The sequence below is a fragment of the Anabrus simplex genome, chromosome 14, assembly GCF_040414725.1.
Source record: "Anabrus simplex isolate iqAnaSimp1 chromosome 14, ASM4041472v1, whole genome shotgun sequence".
Taxonomy (NCBI): Eukaryota; Metazoa; Arthropoda; class Insecta; order Orthoptera; family Tettigoniidae; genus Anabrus; species Anabrus simplex.
The window spans coordinates 4,390,881-4,411,234 of NC_090278.1; the positions used below are offsets into that span (position 1 = coordinate 4,390,881).

General features: G+C 40.2%; 1 protein-coding gene across 1 annotated transcript in view; it reads right to left on the bottom strand.

The window, feature by feature from the left end:
* eIF2A (eukaryotic translation initiation factor 2A) overlaps positions 1–13,842 on the bottom strand; it is a 124,877-nt gene extending 111,035 nt beyond the window's left edge. Inside the window, exons 1-2 of the mRNA XM_067157714.2 lie at positions 13,226–13,842; positions 12,535–12,679 (exon numbers count right to left, since the gene is read on the bottom strand). Of these exons, the coding sequence (XP_067013815.1) occupies positions 12,535–12,679; positions 13,226–13,253 (173 nt within the window). The 5' untranslated portion in view covers positions 13,254–13,842. The remainder of the gene's footprint in view (positions 1–12,534; positions 12,680–13,225) is intronic.
* Positions 13,843–20,354: the final 6,512 nt, after the last annotated feature.

Here is a 20,354-nt window from a genome sequence, read left to right on the forward strand (position 1 = left end):
TGAGACTCGCGCTGCGCCTTACCTCTTGTTTCAGAACGGGCCACTATGTAGCACTAGTAGTAGCATTTCGATCTACCTGCACGGTGCCTATAAATAACATACTTGCTTACAACAGGGTCATGATCCAAGATGGCAAAACAGCCTCAACATACATTCTACTAAGCAATGGGGTACTATTCAACATAGCCTTAGCAGATATCACAAATATCATCCACAATACATCGGTTGTGATGTACCAGTATGCAGATGACATAGCAATAGGATCAAACAACAGAGATGACCTACAAGCTGTAATGGATAAGCGTGATGAATATGCTGACATCAATAGTCTCATTATCAATAGAAAGAAAACAGTTCAAATGCTTTTCCGGAAAGGAGGGAGAATAGCAGCAAATGATAGGATAATAAGCAGCGAAACAGTCCTGTAAGTTGTGAATTCATTCAAATACTTGGGGATTACGTTCCAGCCCTTTTCTACTTCTTTTAGAATTCATGTAAGAGAAAGGTTATTGGTAGCCATCAGAAATATATATGATATGAAGGAACCCACTAAACTGTGTCTAAATACAGCCAGGACGCTATTATATGCAAAGGTTCTACTAGCACCGACATATGGTTTGAGCTAATTTGGGAACATCTAACTCTATCTGACAGAGTTATTGAGAATGTCAAGGCTAGATTCTTGAAAAGAATTTTAGGAATTTCCAAAATGTCACCATCAAGATTTGCTTATGAGCTATCCAGAAAAACCTTCCTTATGGAAGACATAAGAATGAGACTGCAATTACCCTCCACATCACAAGAACAGGAACTACTTCAAATTAGACTAAGAAAACGAGCAGAAATTGACTTGGAATTCTACAGGACAGATGCAATGATTAATCGAAGCTGGAATGGACCGAACAATGAACTGAGGAGTGCTCTGAACAGACTGGCCATACATGGTTTCCATCATAAAATGTGCTTACAACCTGGTTTTCTAGACCCATCTGGAGAGAGAGAGAGAGAGAAGAGTGAGTGTGTTTGTTTTATGTAACAAGCGATGTGATCGATACCATTTTAGGGAATGCTGTAAAAAAGAACAATTTCTTTATTGGATTACTCTTAAAATGTAATGCACATATGTGCGCAATTTCTTAATATTTATTAAATCTTTGACTGACTGCAAAATGTTCCATTTTTTCGCATTCGTCCCATTATATCCCATTTTCTCGAGAAATTTTCGTGCACATGCTTATATGAGAGTTGGGGCAAAAGTCATTGAAACTATATTTTTTCTTGCAGATATGAGAGCAGATCACAAACTACTGTTTGTTACGTGGAAGCTATGCAGGCAGTGTGTATTCACAACAACAGATGGCTCTGCGATTGCTAGTAGTAGCACAGAGAGCACTGTGAAATTAGTTGTGTGGCAAGTGCCATATGAGTTGGAAGTAACCCGTGTTGAGCAGCACAAGCATGAAAATAGCCGTTTTGAATTATTTTGAATTTAAATATCATAAATACTGCAAGACTGCCCAATTGTAGGATCTGCTTTCTTGATAAACAATCCAAGCAACATTCCTGACAACCCCCCTTTTATTTTTTCCATTTTCAAAATCTGGTGACCATAGATTATGAGAGAGAGTGAAACCCAAAGTCAGCACAGAACCTAATTCCTGTTGAAAAACTTCAAGTAGCCCGTTATTGGCTTAACATACCCATCTAGCAGACAAATTAGCATCAACAGCATCATGTGCAGAGAGGTTTAGAACTGAACTCAGGCTTGTGGCATGCAATCTAATGATTAGAATTTGTATACCACCTCCTCTCCTACCCTGCTGGCCAACATTCCGATGGTGAGCTTTTCTTTTCCACCAACTGAACTCGAAGTGGCTAACCACAGAGTCAGACCATAAAGAATTAGTGCCTTAACGATCACGTCTACAAGGCAGCCTGAGATGAGGAGAGTAGTGGCAACCAAAGAAATATGTGATATGGTTATTGCACAAGCCAGAGACCATTTTACATTTTTTGTATGTCTTAATGGGCTCCATGCTCTTCTCAACAGAAAATTTACAAAATTATAATAGTGTGTTTACAGAAACCTTGCTGAAGAAAACCTGTGAAGCTTATCTATTCACAGATGTTGCTAGACCTTGAACTGCCGGGTTGAGTGGCTCACGCGGTTTGAGGCGCTGGCCTTCTGACCCCAACTGGACAGGTTTGATCCTGGCTCAGTTCGGTGGTATCTGAAGGTACTCAAATACGTCAGCCTTGTGTCAGTAGATTTACTGGCTCATAAAAGAACTCCTGCGGGACTAAATACCAGCACCTCTGTCTCTCCAAAAACCGTAATCATAGTTAGTGGGATGTAAAGCCAATAACATTATTATTAAGACCTTGAACTAAGATACATATTATTCACATGTGTGAAGATTTTAGCAACTGTTCTAGTGTTTGTATTCTGTTATTAGGCTAATATTGCAGTTCATGATTTAGAACAAAGTCTTAAACCCTTGGTGATAATACCAATGACAACTACTGAAGATGAATTGATGGTGAAAACGTTTCTGTGCAGCACAATGGGTGAAGACAGACCAGCAGCTTCGGGAATGTTGTCTAATGAGCAATATATTCAATAGGGACATGACCAACTTCAACAAGAAAATTATCGACATGTTCACTCATGAGGAGGACATAGGAATGGAACTTCTGCATTGGCACATTGTATCTTAAGGTCAGAAAATTAAACTACTTAACCACAGAGACGTCAATCCTTAAGCGTTTCCTTTTCGACATGCCTCCCAACATTGACCATTCGGGCATTTGTAGTGTTGCCCAGTTTGCAACGGTCCATGCACTCTCAGTGAAGCATACTTTGGAATATCATTGCCGCTCAGATAGATTAATGATAATACAAGAAGGCTAGTGAACTGTCGATATGGAGAACAGTTCTTTGGAGGAACTACAGAAATATGCAGTAGTTTTCCAAGTTACAGCAAATGAAATAAAAAAATAACTGACCGTGAAGATAAGATCACTTTAATTCCTTCACTGTCTGCCCAAGTACATACTTGGGCTTCCCTTTACCGCCACACGGTGTCAGTCGAATACATACTCGGGCCTGTGCAGCTTTGTCGTAACTACTTTGATTCTAGCTAAAAATGAAAGCAAACGCCATCTGTTGCACACCGTTGGAATCATGAAGATATAGTCTTTGGAATAATGCTGTTCTAAGTATTTATCCTCCTTGCATTGTCGAGCTACAGACAAAAGAATGACGTTAGCCACTGTTCATTTATACTATGACTTCCTCATTATGCGGTGTTTCGTGTTCATTGCTAAATGATACTGAAAAAAAGAATTGTATCATCATAATGATTTATTTAGTGAAAGTTAGGGTTCAAGTGAATCTAGTGATGATGAAAATATCAGTCGTGATGAAGAATGATAGTGGTATTCTCAACGTTGTTTTGCCAACAACAGGTGGTGGTGACTGGAATTGACACTACCGTAAATTCCCCAAATTTGTAGATTCTGTTTCTATCCTCAATAAACTACAATTTGCTGGGCAAGCAGGTTTGAAAATATATATTCCTGACAATTTTACGGAACTTTCTTTGAATTAACTTTTTCTAATGGCTTAAAGTTTTTAAGAAAAGTAATTTTCTTTCTATGTTTGTATTTTTTTATGTGCGTGAGTTTTTAGAACACTGGAGAAAGCAAGGTAGTCCGCCTAAGACAGTGAAGGAGTTAAGACCCACATGGTATGTTTCTGCAGTCAGCATTATGAGATCTATAAATAGGGCATGCATTACTCAATGTATATACTTCCTCACTTCTAACTTAATTACATAGATTAATATTATATTATCACTCCCATCTATTTCTACATCCGTGTAGGCAGACACAGTAGGGCAGCTGTTACAGGAGTACTATAATTTTATATCTACAGGCAAATCTACTACAATGAAATGCAATTTTTCAGCTTTAGTGTTTTCTTTTGTTGTTGGGAATCAAGCCCGTAATCATGAATCAGACAGAATGCCACTGATCTATAGGTGGACCGGCGTAAGGCCGCTATTAGCCGTGGGCGACTAGTGGCACAACTTGTGAATACTTGCTCGGTTCATACCGGGGAATAGTCAGTTGAGAGAATGGCGTCCTACGAAGAACTTCTTCTTCTTGCTCTTCTATTAAAATGGAAAAACCGAAGGGTTAGGAAAGTGCGGAAACATCCTATATTTGTTTTTCGGCTGACTAGAGGATTATATTATACATTGTTTGACTATCTAAATGAGGATGATAGTAAATTTTTCAATTACCTGCGCATGTCAAAGTCGTCATTTTGCGATCTGCTTGGCCACATGAAAGAAGAAATAACGGGAAACGACATAGGACTAAACAAATGTTTCCCAGTTGAGATGTAATTCACTAATAGAGCCATATAATGGATCAACGGTACTTGTAAATGTAAACGATTATAGAATTTATATGGGCATTACATACTGTATTTCCATATAAGAGTAGTAAACGTTTTATAATACTCACACACCGGGCGAGTTGGCCATGCGGTTAGGAGCACGCAGCTGTGAGCTTGCATCCAGGAGATAGTGGGTTCGAATCCAACTGTAGGCAGCCCTGAAGATGGTTTTCCGTGGTTTCCCATTTTCGCACCAGGCAAATTCTGGGGCTGTACCTTAATAAAGGCCACGGTTGCTTCCTTCCAACTCTTGACCCTTTCCTATCCCCTCGTCCCCATAAGACCTATCTGTGTCGGTGCGACGTAAAGCCACTAGCAAAAAAAAATAATAATAATACTCACCTAAAGTTCTTTAAAATGCTGTTCCAAGAATTCAGTGTTTTTATTTTGTCAGTGTAGGCCTAAGCGCCGGCCTCATGGTGTAGGGATAGCGTGCCTGCCCCTTAACCGGAAGCCCCGGATTCGATTCCCGGCCAGGTCAGGGATTTTTACCTGGACCTGAGAGCTGGTTCGAGGTCCACTCAGCCTACGTGATTAGAATTGAGGAGCTATCTGACGGTGAGATAGCGGCCCCGGTCTAGAAAGCCAAGAATAACGGCCGAGAGGATTCGTGCTGACCACACGGCACCTCGTAATCTGCAGGCCTTCGGGCTGAGCAGCGGTCGCTTGGTAGGCCAAGGCCCTTCAAGGGCTGTAGTACCATGGGGTTTGGTTTGATAGGCCTAAGCTTCAGTTCTGAAATCCCAAGTGACCAGTTTTCATTCTAAGTCAAAAATGGTCTTCATTACTTATTTGACTTTCAAATTATTTTGCCATCTCCTTCATTTGTTGTTGTAGTTTATTCGATGCCTCCATGTTCAATAAATAAACTATCACAATAAGTAAAATATTCACTCTGCCACAGCACGAGACCAAACAAGGTAATGAAGAAAGATAATGGTTAGGAGGATCGCTAATAAAATTGCGTTCCATCGTCCGCATTACGTCAAGCTAGTGTGAGAACACGAACTTGAGTGACGTTTCCGTATGCGCGGGGAGGTACATCCGGCGACTAGTTGTGCCACTAGTCGCCCACGGCTAATAGGCTACATTTACTGCAATGCCCCGTCACGCAGTTGAGCAACTAAAAATCGCCAGAGCAGTTGCCGGCTCAGATGACGGCCGGCAACTAGTTGCTCAGTTGCGCCACTAGTCGCCCGCGGCTAATAGGCTCCATTTGATCCAATGGTCCGTGACTCGCCAGAGCAACTAGTTGCGCCACTAGTCGCCCACGGCTAATAGCGGCCTAAGGTTGCACATGACAGCTGTGCACAATGTTGGTCACACTGCAATGGCGCACGAAGCGATGTTGCCGCCTCAACATCAGCTGATTGCACGACACGTGAGTTTTTAAAAACATGGGAGAAATGTTTTTAATGTCATCGCGATGATACACAATACAAATGAAATCCACCAACAAAAATCGAACTTTCAACTCGCCGATTATTCATCACACAAAATGATATGTGATAAATATACTACGAAGTTCTTATTATCGCGATGTTAGAAAATACGGAATAAATCGGCCGACAAGAATCTCACTTTAAATACACCAATAAATGTTAGAATTATATACACCGGTGCTAACACAAAAGGTTTCAAGTAAAATCTATAAAATTTACAAAAATTCAGAAACCTTATTTTCATACCTGATTCACAAAGGTATAGGCTCGATACCCTCCAGATCACTGCCATCACTACCGTCGCCTTCTTTGTCATTGTCATCTAGGCAGATCATCAACTCCTGACAGTCACTGATGATGCCATGTATTGCCATTACCGAGTTCATGAATGTTGCGACATGGCTAACTTTCTTCATCCACAAAGCCGCAATCCATTCGAGCAATACTCTCCCGGAACAGTCCTTCCAGTTCAGTTATTGTGAAGGACTTGTTATTAGTGCGTACGTAATGTTTTACTTCACCTCATACCGTACCATCTCAATGGGGTTCAAGTGACAGTGGTACGGCAGCAACCTAATAACCTCATGCCCTTGTTCTTTCGCTACCTCGTCGGCTAATTTAATCATACACATATGCGCCGGGATATTTCTTTCCTGCAACCATTCCACTAACGGTTCTTTACGGGCGCTCGAAGTAGGGGTCTTGTCCATGATTACAGAGTGGTAAGGTGCATTGTCCATAACAAGAACAGAAGGGACTTTGAGCTGTAATAATCGTACTCGTGTCTTCGTATTGCATCAGCTTGGAAATAATTAATTCCTGTTACAGGAGATAGCTTAATTCGTTTCTTTCCCGAAGTGCTGTGAAACAAGTCCCTACTATCAGCCCCGTTTCCGCTACTGCTATGTACCCCAGTCCCTTTTTACTTCTGTTCTTGAAGGCGAACGCCTCTCTGAATAGCAGTGCACTTTGAAAGCCCAAATGTTTGACATGCGCTCCACAACATGATCTGCAGGAACAGAGAGACAGCATACGAATTTCCTCTCCCTCTCGTAAAACTCAAAAGTTCTCCGCACTAATTCTAATGCCTGACTATTAAGGGACAATCTGTGGCGCAAAGAATTATCACTTCGCGCTTCATGACTACGTTGCCATTTCCGAGATATCGCACTGCATTCGTTAAAATAAAATTTCACGGTTATCTCACAATGAAAACAAAACTTTCATAAACGCCCAAAAACATCTGACCACGTGCTAGCGGCGACAGACAAAACAGCAACACTTCAATATGGTAGTCAAGCTAGTTTTAGATGGCACCACTATACTACCAATATTGCCAACAACAATCAACTGAAAATAGTTCGTATTTATTTTGTGGCTCGCTTAAACCTTATAGCATTTTTAAAATGCTCACATTTGTGTAAACAAATAAAATATTATAAGCACAATACGGAATTAAATATGAATTAACATGAATAAAATGCGTAACTGTATCTAACATAAAAAGTAGTAGATTGGTGATTCTGATTGACGGGTGACGTTCTTCATTTCATTTTTGTAGTGGTGCGAGCATGACTTACAACTGTCAAGTGCAACCTTGTGCCGGCCCACCTATAGCTAGGAAGCAAATAAACCAGTGAACAGCAGGTACAACTGTTGGTAATGTAAAATTCTAATTTTTAATTTGAAAATACAGTAGAAGTCTGCTATAGTGAGTACGGCATATAACGAGAACCCCGCTATAACGCCAACTTTTTGCTGTCCCTTCAAAATTCCTATATTAACACATGTGTGACGGGCCCCGAGAAATCTTGTAGTACGTTCGCCAGCGGTAGGTGACGGGCCCCGAGAAATCTCGGTTTTATTCACGACATTGTTTTCGGTCTTCCTGTGCCATCTCTTGACCATATATTGAACTATTTCGGACTTGCGCATTGAGTAGAATAAATCGTAGATGTATATCTGCCACTTTTCTTTTATTCACGGCCTCTTTTATTCTTTGATTTAATTTAGAAATGTCGACTTTCTTTCTGCCACTTCAGTCAATGATAAGATGGTGTGCCCGCAGAATACGGTGTTAGCTGACGACGATATTTTAGAAGAATTATATGTCGATGATTGTTCAAATGGATATAGTGATAATGAATTAGTGGAAACTGAATGCGAGAGTGATATTCAAGCCTCTACATGCCGTAATTTACCTAGTGTGCTTATTTATTCAAGTGACTCTGATGACAATAATGATGTAATAATTAACAATGTGTTAGTAATTAACGCAGAAGATGGCTTTATAAAGGCAGATCCACCAACTTTAAAGATAAAATCTTGACTGGTTTAATATTTATGTACATTTTTACACTCAAGTGCACCCTAGTATGCTTAGTAGAAAAATGTCCGGTCCACAGGGTATGTGACAAGCTCAAGCATCTGGTCAGCAATGTGTTAAACTGTGTATTATCCTTCGGTTACAGCGAGAGCCCTATCACTGACATCCGTTATTACGAGCGCTTACGCGCAATTCTTCCCATTACCAATATTTATGCACCCCAGCGATTATGTTCGGTATCGTTTCCTCTCTATTTCCACAAGTGAGTTTTCTCGTCTACATTCGAAGGCGATGTTGGGGTCGATTATAATAATACCCATCGACTGCTGTTCCGTAAAGAAAATTCGAAATGAAAGAGGACATTTTCATAATAAATGCGTAAATAACGTGTCCGATAACTGTTGTTAACTCATTAAAAATAAAGACAGACTAAACGATCGCTTAATGTTGATGCTAAATACTGCAATTAAGTAGGAATGGGATAACCTTGAGATATGGCAGACTGCATAATTGATTTCAGAGGTAAGGTTATAATTTCTCTATTGGTGCTTGAAGCGTGTTTCATCATATGTATAGTACGGTTAAGTTAGGGTAGGTGTGACGCTGTTTGAATAAGAAAACTGAAACATTTGCCACAAAATGCGATCAATCATCTTCGGTACGGTACAGTTTTCTCACCGTGCATTTGCGAGCTCTCTTGTCGAAATTCGAAGGCGATGTTGGAGTCGATTAGTAATACCCATCGACTGCTGTAATCTAAAGAAAATTTGAAATGAGAAAGGATAACACGTTTTCGTAATAAATGCGTAAATAATGTGGCTGATAGCAGTTGTCAACTCGTTAAAAATAAAGGCTGAAGTTAAGTAAGAATGTGGCACACCTCAAGATATGGCAGAGAACATCACTAATTTCAGACGATAGTTCATATTTTCTCACGTCTAGTTACATTTCGAAAAGGCTATTCACATGTAAATTTTTAGCGAGGAGGTTATCATTTCTCTACATGCATTACAAATACCGTATGTTTTACAATACCTTAAATACGGTTAGGTTAGGCAGCGCCGTTTGAAGAAATCTGAAATGTTTCCCACAGAAGCCTCTGAGTGAAACCATATTTCTCCGAATCCAAGACGTTTTTTTCCCCAGAATTTCATGCAAAAAAATTAAGGGTTAGAGCTGTCTTACATTCCCGGCCTAACAGTAACTAATACCACTGGCAACTACTGCGGTAACCACGCTGCTTCTTTTCACTCCCACACGTACACGTACACACAAAACTCGTTGACAATAAACGACTGCCTCTATTATACATCGCTAGCTGTGACAACCGGTTGCACAGTGCCTGTGTGTAACGTCTCTGGATCTTGGAAAATGGTGAAGAAAAGAGAATGACATTCTATTAGCCTCTACAAAAACGTTTCTCAAATCTGCAGAATGGCATCAAAACATACGAGTCTTTGAATTCTTAGAAAGGTCACGGATACTCAGTGGCAGAATTATAACGCATCTATTGTACTTGACGGTTAGTAAAATTAAGTTTTATAGACAGCAGGAATATTTTCGTGATGGATAGTCGTATTGTAAACATACGTGGAAAAGGTATTGCCGGCAAATTAACAATGGGTTCTCGTCGATATTATGATGCCAATTTTAAGTTAATGGTTATTAAACATTCGGAAATGTAGAATAATTGTGCATAGGCCTAACTAAAGCCAATATTTGATGTTAGCGTGAAGACAAAGCTAAAAAAATGTGTACTGTACAAAAAATGCATTCTGCGGTCCGCAACAAGGACGCTTTAAAGAAGTCAAAGATGTAAGTGTGAGGTATTTGCACGAAAAATTCAAGGGCAGAATGGCCATACCGTGGCCGCTGAAGTTGGCCGGACCCGGCAAGCGATACGTGCGCATAGTGGTTGCCGGTTATATCTGACACTGGGTAAAAGTAACAGCAAGAATATTTTCCTGATGGATCGTCGCACTGTAGAGACGCATGGAATAGGCACTGCCGGCAAATTTTCAACGGGTTCTCTTCGGTAATACAATGCCAATTGTAAGTTAATGGTCATTAAACTCGCATAAATAAAGAATTGTACACCCGCAAAAAAAAAAAAAAAAAAAAAGCAGCATAAGGAAAGTCAATGTTTGGCGTTTAAAATGTGTACTGTACAACAAAGGCATTCATATGATTTTACAAGCACCTTTTGAGCCTGATTTACATTTTTTAAGGAAAAAGTAGGGTTCATCTTGGATTCGGAGAAATACGGTACTATAATTTTTTCAGAATGAAATTAAACTCACACTTTCATGAAAAATAACAAACAAGTAAGCCATAGTGTGGATATCATCCGCGGAAACGCAAGTTTTGAACAAACTGATTGCCTTTTCATACCGATTTTAATGTGTGTGAGGGTTCTTCCGACTTTCATACAAAAATCGGGTATAACGGCAATCCGCTATAGCGAGTAATTTTTTTCGCTGTTATGAATTCTCGCTATAACGGATTTCTCCTGTAATCATAATGGTGTATGGCCTCGGGAAAGGCTTGGTGGTGACCTAATGAGGATAAAATGAATGACCAGGGCATCACAAACACACAGTCCCTGAGCTAGGGGAATTAACAGTAAGAGGAGTTAAAGTTCCCAAGATTCGAACCTGGGTTTTTGGATCAAAGGCAAGTGTTCTGTCCCTTCAGCCACAAAGCCGGACTTTAATCTACTAAACCCTAGGCTGCCATCTCCACTATCAGGTGTTCGGTACTGCCAGCAGCAGAGGCCAAACCAGTAGCTTGTGAAACAGCCTTGTCAACACAGCAAGCTATTCGGGTGGCTATTGGTCGCTGCTCAAAATGTCTAAGGTTGACGTCCACTATAGTCAATTAAATTTGTGTTCATTTCTACATAGCCTATGCAAGATGCTGAATGTTCTAGCCTTTTTTAATAGGCCTGTTCTAATTTTTTTATAAGCCTACAGTATATCGATGGTGCACGAGCAATACCTCATATCCCACAATGCTCTTCCTGTCCATTATTTTCCCTAAGACTGATCATGCCTCCCAGCCACACACGGATATGCAGTCCATCAGAACAATATTCATTGCATTCAACACGTCACCAGCAGCCACTGCTTGAACTAACACTTTAACTAAAATTTATAACTATGTTACAGTATGGATTATGATAGTTTTATTACTTTTTACTATTTGCTTTATGTCGCACCAACACAGATAGGTCTTTTGGCGACGATGGGATAGGAGAGGCCTAGGAGAGGGAAGGAAGCGGCCGTGGCCTTAATTAAGGTACAACCCCAGCATTTGCCTGGTGTGAAAATGGGAAATCATGGAAAACCATCTTTACGGCTGCCGAGAGTGGGGTTCAAACCCACTATCTCCCGGATGCAAGCTCACAGCTGCGCACCCCTAACCACACAGCCAACTTGCCTGGTAAATTATGACATTGAGGTCTTTCAAAGTTCATCTTGTCACCAGGGATATTTCCCAATTTCCAGATAATTAACTGTATTACCGTTCTGACAAATGGTCACCACCATCAGTGTTTCTACATCTCTGTTCAAATATCCCAATGATGAACCTACTTTGCAATGTCATTCATGTTTGCAGTTACCTGCCACTAAATTATATAATCCTCACTTCACAAAGATAACACTAACTGTGCGCACATATACTGTACAGTTAATATTTTATAAGGCCTATGTTCTCAAATCTTCCCAAGCAAGAAATTTTTCAAAGTTAATTAACGTCAAATGATCACAAAGAAATTTAACACCACAATGGAAGGCAGCCAGTGAGTTACAGTAATCTCATATTTTTACTAGTTGACTATCTGTATTCAAGCCACTTTCTGCAAATTCGTCTAGTCCTATGTAAGAATTATAGTAGTAGAGATTCGAAGACAATTGCAATTCATGAAAATTCCTAACATAAGATGAAAAACTTGCTAAATATTATGTATAAGTGCTGATCTGTACAATGTAACAGACAATGCATAAATATTTCTATGCAATAAATTGTATAGTAAATAGGCTAAACAGAATAGCTAATTGGGTTTCTTGCAATAGGTTAGTGACCATTTTCAACTTTCCATCAACTTTCCTAAAAGAAAATAAATCCAACTCACTTTTACATTTCCTCTGTAAGCAGCTCTCGCAAAATGACTAAGGGACAAATGACAGAATCTGATAACCGTATCAGACTATCAAATAACGCGTAAATCTTAATATAACCGTAAAATATTCTTCTAACAAACTTGGTGAGGTTAAAAAGCTGATATAAGGAATACTTACGACACACCATTTACCCATGCGAAGTATTTTCCTGCTGGGTCGAACACCATTGCTCGACATGATTTACTATCTTCTCTAGAGAATGACGAAACGAGATCATAGCTGGGCGGCCCCAAGTTCAGCGAAATGCCCGTCGAACCTCGTACTAAAGAAAACAAAATAAGTTGTTCATGGATTATTTCCTAACCTGAAATTTTCTGCACAATATAAAACGGACGGGTCATCCTTAACAAATTCTCAAAGTATATCACCAAAATCATCATAAATTCACAGTACACAATAGAGAAATAATAAGCAATGTATATGGAGGTTAATCTAACCATGAGTCTTGTCTTACATCCGTACGATCAAACCTAACCTAAATCATAGAACAGTCAAAACACAAACGTCGTTGTCTGCTCAGCTAAGGGATGAAAATGAAAAACTCTTAATATTTCCTCTATAAATAACTCATTTATATGAAAACAGCACAATACCATTCCTAAAAATATCAAAAAACTGGATCACGTATGGTAGTTACTTAAAATGGGGGTAGGAGGTAATAAAAATTCCTTGGAAATATCTAAAATTGCAGAAATTTGTACTACATTGATTTGAACAATTAACTGAAATAATCTTATATGACTTTCGGAAATACTACAACGTAAGAAAATCAAACACAAAAAATTATGAATTTTATCAACGTGCCTACCTGCTACAACAGGCACATTGGACGCCATGTTTCTTCAGGCCATGTGGAAGCTTGTTATCGATATGCTAGACGGATTATTTCTTCTTTCTTATCGATAGTGTGCAAGTGTCAAATGTTCATCATTTTTTATCCATTGACATATATTGTAAATCAAATAAACGACCTTTGTACTTATCTGCAGATAAATAGATCATGAGCAAATCAGAAACACATGATGCACCAATTGTTGACCAAATGTATTCATATGACTAGGATTTTTGAGGAAATTTGCGATAAAATCTAAACACTTCCGAACTTGCACTTGTAATTATATAATTTATGTATGTTGTACGGCAATTTTATGGCTTGAATCATTCATTTACTTGCAATGTCATACGGGAGACAAACGGCAGCTGCCATGATGGGTGACGAAATGCGCACCCCCAGTTGAGACAGGAAAACTATTATTTTTCATTTAGCTTGTTTATGATAAGACAGTCGTGGAAGTTCACTGTAGACACTATGAGATGAGGCAAGTATATTTGTGGGGTTCACAAGTTACGTAATGTTTTTGTTCCGAGCCATCGTTTCTTCTCCCAAGGAAACGACACCGATTGACCATGACCCATGAAATTCCATACGTTTGCATGAGTCACCAAAGCCGCCTACTATCAAAGATACGCAACTCCACAATCAAAGATTTTCACATGTCCTTTTTAATCAAAGAATAGTGAATTTTGTATTTTCAACATTTACGACGTTTACACTCCGTTGTACAGAAAGGAAGGAACGTCGGAATGGAAGGGATTTGAAATGTCAGCGTTGAGCAAGAGCTACGTAAGGCTTTTTGTGATCGATCAGTTATCCTGAGGAAATTGGAATCCAGCGGTTAGAAACATACTTTGAAGTTTGAACTCACGACCAGCCTCGTTTAAGATACATAATCTTTTTTTTTTTTTTTTTCTTAATTGAAGTCGAATTTCGTTAAATTCAAACAAAAACAAACTCGTGGCGCAATACATTAAGGGGTTAGGCCTGCCAAGACGACTGTTGCCCAGTCAAATGACCCGAATATACTGGAATGTCACGTAGTCAGCGTTGTGAGGGTGATTGTTGTTTTAAGGGACAAAACAACGTCATTATTAGCCCCATGTGGTCAACGTGACAACATTCTCTCGTGTACCCTTTGGCTTGCATGACCGGAGTTGCTGTCCCTCATATAAAAAGCTCCTGAGTTAACATTATGAGGCAGAGTGAGCCCCATTGTTGGATCAGTCGGGAATCGAACCTGGGGAGTCCAAGTACATACAATTTAGACCTTGGGACTGGCTGAATGCTGTTAAATATGCAGCGACAGGCAATTGTTATTCTACTAGTGTACCTGTAACTATATCATAGCATTTTACCCTGTTTTTTTGTAATATCTGTTAGATCATTTATGTTATTACTGGTATCCATAATTAAAAAGTTGCTTAACCTTCCGTTGATTGTGGTATTCTCTTTGGTATGCGGCTTTGCGGCATTCACTTTTTTTAAAACCTGTGTCATAGTGCTAAGTACGGTAGTTGAATCACCGTATAACTGCCTGTTGGGTTGATATGAGTGAGGCCAAGAATGTTGGAGGGTGCAGCATGACCTTCATTAGCAGCCAGGCCATCTTGACAGGTGCAAGAAGAGTGAGTGATTCATTAATGCGTGACCATTGACGTAACAGTTATTTTTCCATTCACACATCTTAATTGAAGCTTAATGTTGTCGTCTGCTCCTGCTTGGAGTGCTGTACCAGCATACAGCGAGCCACCTGGTGACGAACGAGCGTACCACTACTGGTCCAACGGTAAAGCATTCTTAAATTCAAACCCTCAATGTTGTAGAAGACGTCCTCATAAACAGTTGAGATTTTCTTCTGAAGACGCAGAGCAAAGTTCTCTGCAAAATGTAAAGAGTTTCACCTTGTTTTCTTAAGATGGTATAAGCCCAAAAGCCCATATCATGTCTAGATTGTTTTCAGTGAGAATGTCCTGTAAGTATTCTACATGCCACAGAAGTACTGAAACGTGATGCTAATCTCAAGTATGCACAATTCTGTTGAGATTGATGTACTGTAACTTCTGGTGACATGAGGAAGCCAACGGTCATTATGTTTTCCAAATCCACCAAGGGACGGGTGAAAGTAATGGAGATGCTGAAAGCTCAGTGCACAGTGGCAAAGGTGTACTATTGATGGCCTCTTCCTATATTATTTTGCATTACTGGATATCAGAGGAATCAACACCCAGATCATTTTCCATACTAACACAAATGAAAAGATGAAGTGAAGAAAGTTCTTGAAAACCTTGGCTTTAGAACTGACCAAGAATCACGTAGCAAGAAGAGTACCAAGCGAATGTCTGCGCGATTTGAGTCATGTAGCTGTCAACTTGCATTCAGGAGATAGGGGTTTGAACCGCACTGTCTGCAGCCCTGAAGATGGTTTTCCATGGTTTCCCATTTTCACACCAGGCTGTACCTTAATCAAGGCCACGGTCACTTCCTACTCCTGGTGCTTTCCTCTCCCATCATCGCCATAAGACCTATCTCTGTCTGTGCAACTTAAAGCAAACTGAAAAAACAAGAGTTTCTACTTATGGCATTCATTCAGTTCCTCAAGCAAGAATGTAACAATATTTTGGGTGCCACAAGAAGAGCTGACACCTCTGCCACAACCAGTTCAAGCTAGGGTAAAATATGCCTACTACCCAAAGAAAAATAATAGAAAAACGATGACAAGTTACACTAAATGTCAGCTCCAAAACTGTGGTCAGCACACTGTCAGTATTTGCTAGAGATACCTTGGGAGTGTTGAGGTAGGCATGGAGGACAGTGACTAAATATACCCAGAGTTCATAACACAACATTCATGGACAAAATAAGCATTCATCAGACACATACGTATGTTTTCTTGATAATTATAATGTATTGCTATGAATGCAAAATAATTATGCAGATAATAATGAGAATTCTTCTTGTAAAATCCTAGTTTTTAAATGTACAGTGTTTAATTCCTATTTACTTGATGTACATTTGCAGGGAAGTTTACGTTTCAAATGTAGATTAGTAAGGAAAGTTTATTTAAAATTGGCATATGTAGCATAAAGTACTTTACCATCATATTTGAATAACTTGGTATATTTATTTTTACAATCTTCCCACAACAGCTGCAGGTTGCCCAAGGACAAAGAGTACCCGAACAACAACAATTATAGATACAGATGAATGGATTAGCCCTATACGAGATAGCATAAAGTTACACAAGAGTAGACAAAAGAGTGAGGCATGTCAATAGCTGCAGTCGTTTAAGTGCGGCCAGTATCCAGTACTTGGGAGATAGTGGGTTCGAACCCCACTGTCAGCAGCCCTGAAGATGGTCTCCGTGGTTTCCCATTTTCACACCAGGCAAATGCTGGGGCTGTACCTTAATGCCATGAATGCTTCCTTCCCACTCGTAGCCCTTTACTGTCCCATCGATGCCATAAGACCTGTCTGTGTTGGTGCGACGTAAAGCAACTTATTTAAAAAAAAAAAACAACAACATATATTTGAGGTCCGCAAGCATGGTTCTTGAAGATTGTGATGGACATCTTGAGAGTATTAATGGTGGTGTTATAGATGGAATCTTTATTCAGCCGGAAGGTATTGCAAAAGTCGACAAGAAATTTAGGAATGGTTCCTCGAGCACCTAACATTAAGCAAATTACAGAGATGGATGAAAGCTTGTATTTTTGCTTATAGAAGTCACCATTTCTTCATAAATTATTCTTTTTTCCTCATCAACCTATTTTGGCTAGTTTTTGTTGGTCTCAAATCTAATTGTTGGATAAATTATGAAACGTGCAGAACAGGATGGCTTAGTAACAATAATGTCATTGCGTCGGTTGCTTCCTCTGTTGGAGAGAACGTGTACTTTTTCATAGACATCACAACTTTGTCCTCTCAAAGAGTTGACTGTCATTGATCTGGCTATATTATGGTGTGATGTGTGTAGTAAATCACCATGTGGACAGGTCTCTTTGGTTGGGTGAAAACCACTCTGAATAAGCCTACTTTATAAAATACAATTAAGAAGTCTAGATGGCAAGTACTGATGAAATTTTGAAGCCTTTGATCAAACAGTTATTTGTGATGGCATTCGTTCTGCTGAGAGTGATGGTAGTGGTCGAGGTGATTACTGTGTTAAGAGGAAGTACAACTGGGCAACCATCCTCTATATAACACTAATAGGAGACAAAAAATGGAAGGGGTCTAACACATTGAAAAATGAAGATATAAGCCAAAGAAAGACAAGAGCCACAAAGGACGTGAAAATGAAAGACTTCCTAGCCCTCGACACCTAATACCAGTGGGGTCAGAAAAGAACAAGAGTTGAGCAAGGGTGGTCGGATAGGATAGATGAAAGTGAGGAGTCAAGAATCTGCTAAGAGCCCTGTGTTTGCCAACCCACGCTCCCAAGTTAAGAACCTCTGGGGCCAGTTTTTGTTGCCTCTTACAACAGGCAAAGGGGATACAGTGGGGATTATTTTACCGCCCCCACCCAAAGAGGGGCTTCTGCTGAGAAAGGGCTTTGGTTAGATAAACCTAAGGGAATGGAGATTTCTTCAACTAATATTGGGGAAGGCTCTAGCAAAGTGGACTTGCTAATTGGGGCAGATGGAACAGGGACACTTATGACAGGAAAGTTACAAGTCCTATCTTCTGGTTTGGTGGCAGTAGAAACCAATTTGGGTTGGACTTTAATGGGGAAAATTCCCCATCAAACTACAAAAAAACCTAACAGTTGAAGTTACTAATTTATTTAGTAGTGAAGTTAATAATCTCTGGAGTTTGTATACCATTGGTCCCACAGACTCAGCTGTCAGAAAACCCAAAGAATACAGGTACCAGGTGATAAAAGATGAGTTTCAATACGAATGTGAAACTGAATGGTGAAGGCCGTTATGAGGTGGTGTTACTTTGGAAGGAAGATCACCAGCCACTTCCAAACAAAAAGATTTAGCACTGAAGAGATTAGACTCTACAACCAAGAAACTTTAAACTCAGAATCTTTTTTATTCTTACAGTGAAGTCCTGACAAAATGGGAAGAGTTAGGAATAACTGAAGTGGTGTCACCCAAAGAACTGGACGACCATGGTCACTATTTGCCACACCAAGCTGTCATCAAGAAGAATAGCACTACTAGGGTACCTCCTGTGTTTGATGCTTCTACACTGGGCGAGTTGGCCATGCATTTATGGGCGCGCAGCTGTGAGCTTGCATCCGGAAGATAGTGGGTTCGAGCCCCACTGTCAGCAGCCCTGAAGATGGTTTTCTGTGATTGCCCATTTCCACTCCAGACAAATGCTGGGGCTGTACATTAATTAAGGCCACAGCCACTTCCTTCCCACTGCTAGGTGTTTCCTATCCCATCGTCGCCATAAGACCTATCTTTGTCGGTGCGACATAAAGCAGATCGTGATGCAGCTGCAGGAGGGAAAAATTGTCCATCACTAAATCAATATTTGGAATGTGGACCAAAGGTTATAGAAATGATCCCTTCTTTATTACTGAAATTTCGAGAAGAGTAGTTTGGTGTCATAGCTGACACAGAGAAGGCTTTTCTCCAAATCAGTATCTGTTAAGAAGACAGAAAATGGCGTAGATTCTTCTGGTTGGATTCATATGAAAGAAATAAAATTAGAGTTCTTCGTCATTGAAGGGTGGTATTTGGTGTAAAATGTAGCCCTTTTCTGCTAGGAGGAGCACTCGACCATCACTTAAGTGAGGCGATGGTCAATGCTTGGTAGGGTGGTCATATTGCCCCCCGTTGCCTTACAAGGTTCCGGCCAGTGATATTCATTCTCATCTAAGACATTTGGGGTGTCCCATTGGAAGATAGAGTGGCAGGCCACTCTTCTTTCAAATAAGCTGACAACAATCAAAGGAACAATGAAAGGTATGGACGTCTTCCCATCGTGTTTCTCTGAGAGAAGCAGTGGTAAAATGTCGCCTTCAGATCAGCCATGGTATTGCAGTGCATTCCTACTTACTGAAGGGGGATGCCCCCTCCCCTTATTTGTACTTGCAGCGGTCATCTTACCGTGGCACACATCTTTATGAAGTGTGCAGAACTGGCCAATCTGCACCATTGTCTAAAACTTGCAAGTATGAGACAGTCGGCAACTAGAAAGACGCTCCTGGAGGATACCATCTTAATCTCCAAATGTCGAATAAGGTACAACTCCAACTACACCTGATTATGTCATTGAGGTCTAACAACCTCAGCAGTTTTTGGATCTCCAGTCGTCGTAGACTCTATGCCACTGGGCCAGCATCCTGAAACTGTTAAGGGCCATGTGACTGTTGATGTGCACCAGCATTCCCACGTAAAAAGATTTCACGCACAGGCGTCATTTGGAAAGCAACATCATCTACTCAATATTAAAGTCCTGTGGCGATCGGCAAGTTGCGACGGGGGAAGGATAGTGTAGTCTGGAAGCTCCTAGTGATGAGTTGGCACGTAGGCGGCGAGTGTATGATCGCCGTTTTGCTCAAGGACAGACTGTAGAGCAATTTGTGTGCTACACCCGTGACTGAGCAGTCCTATTTAGGATCCCCTCTGCTCACCCTGAATGGGGAGGGGGCTATAAAAGTGCCCTAAACATAGGCAGTCTAACTTCTCACCTGACTGGATTACCACGTTCAGTGGGTACACCAATTAGCGGTAGAAACAAAAGAAAGATTTGCAACATGAATATAGCTACCTGGAATATTCATACTCTGATGGACACTAATGTAGATAACCGTCCAGAGCGACGTACAGCAATAATAAGTTGTGAGCTGAAGAAATACAACATTGATATCGCTGCTCTTAGTGAAACTAGGCGCGCTGGAGAAGGACAACTCAAGGAACATGGCGGTGGCTATACATTTTTCTGGAAAGGAAAAGATGAAAACGAATTAAGAATTCATGGAGTAGGTTTTGCAGTAAAGAATGAGCTCATTTACAATCTTGATGAGTTCCCATCTGGAATTAATGAAAGACTCATGACACTCCGTCTGAAACTCAAGAACAACCAAAGAGCTACAATAATTAGTGCATATGCCCCAACACTGAAGTCAGAAGATGATCAAAAA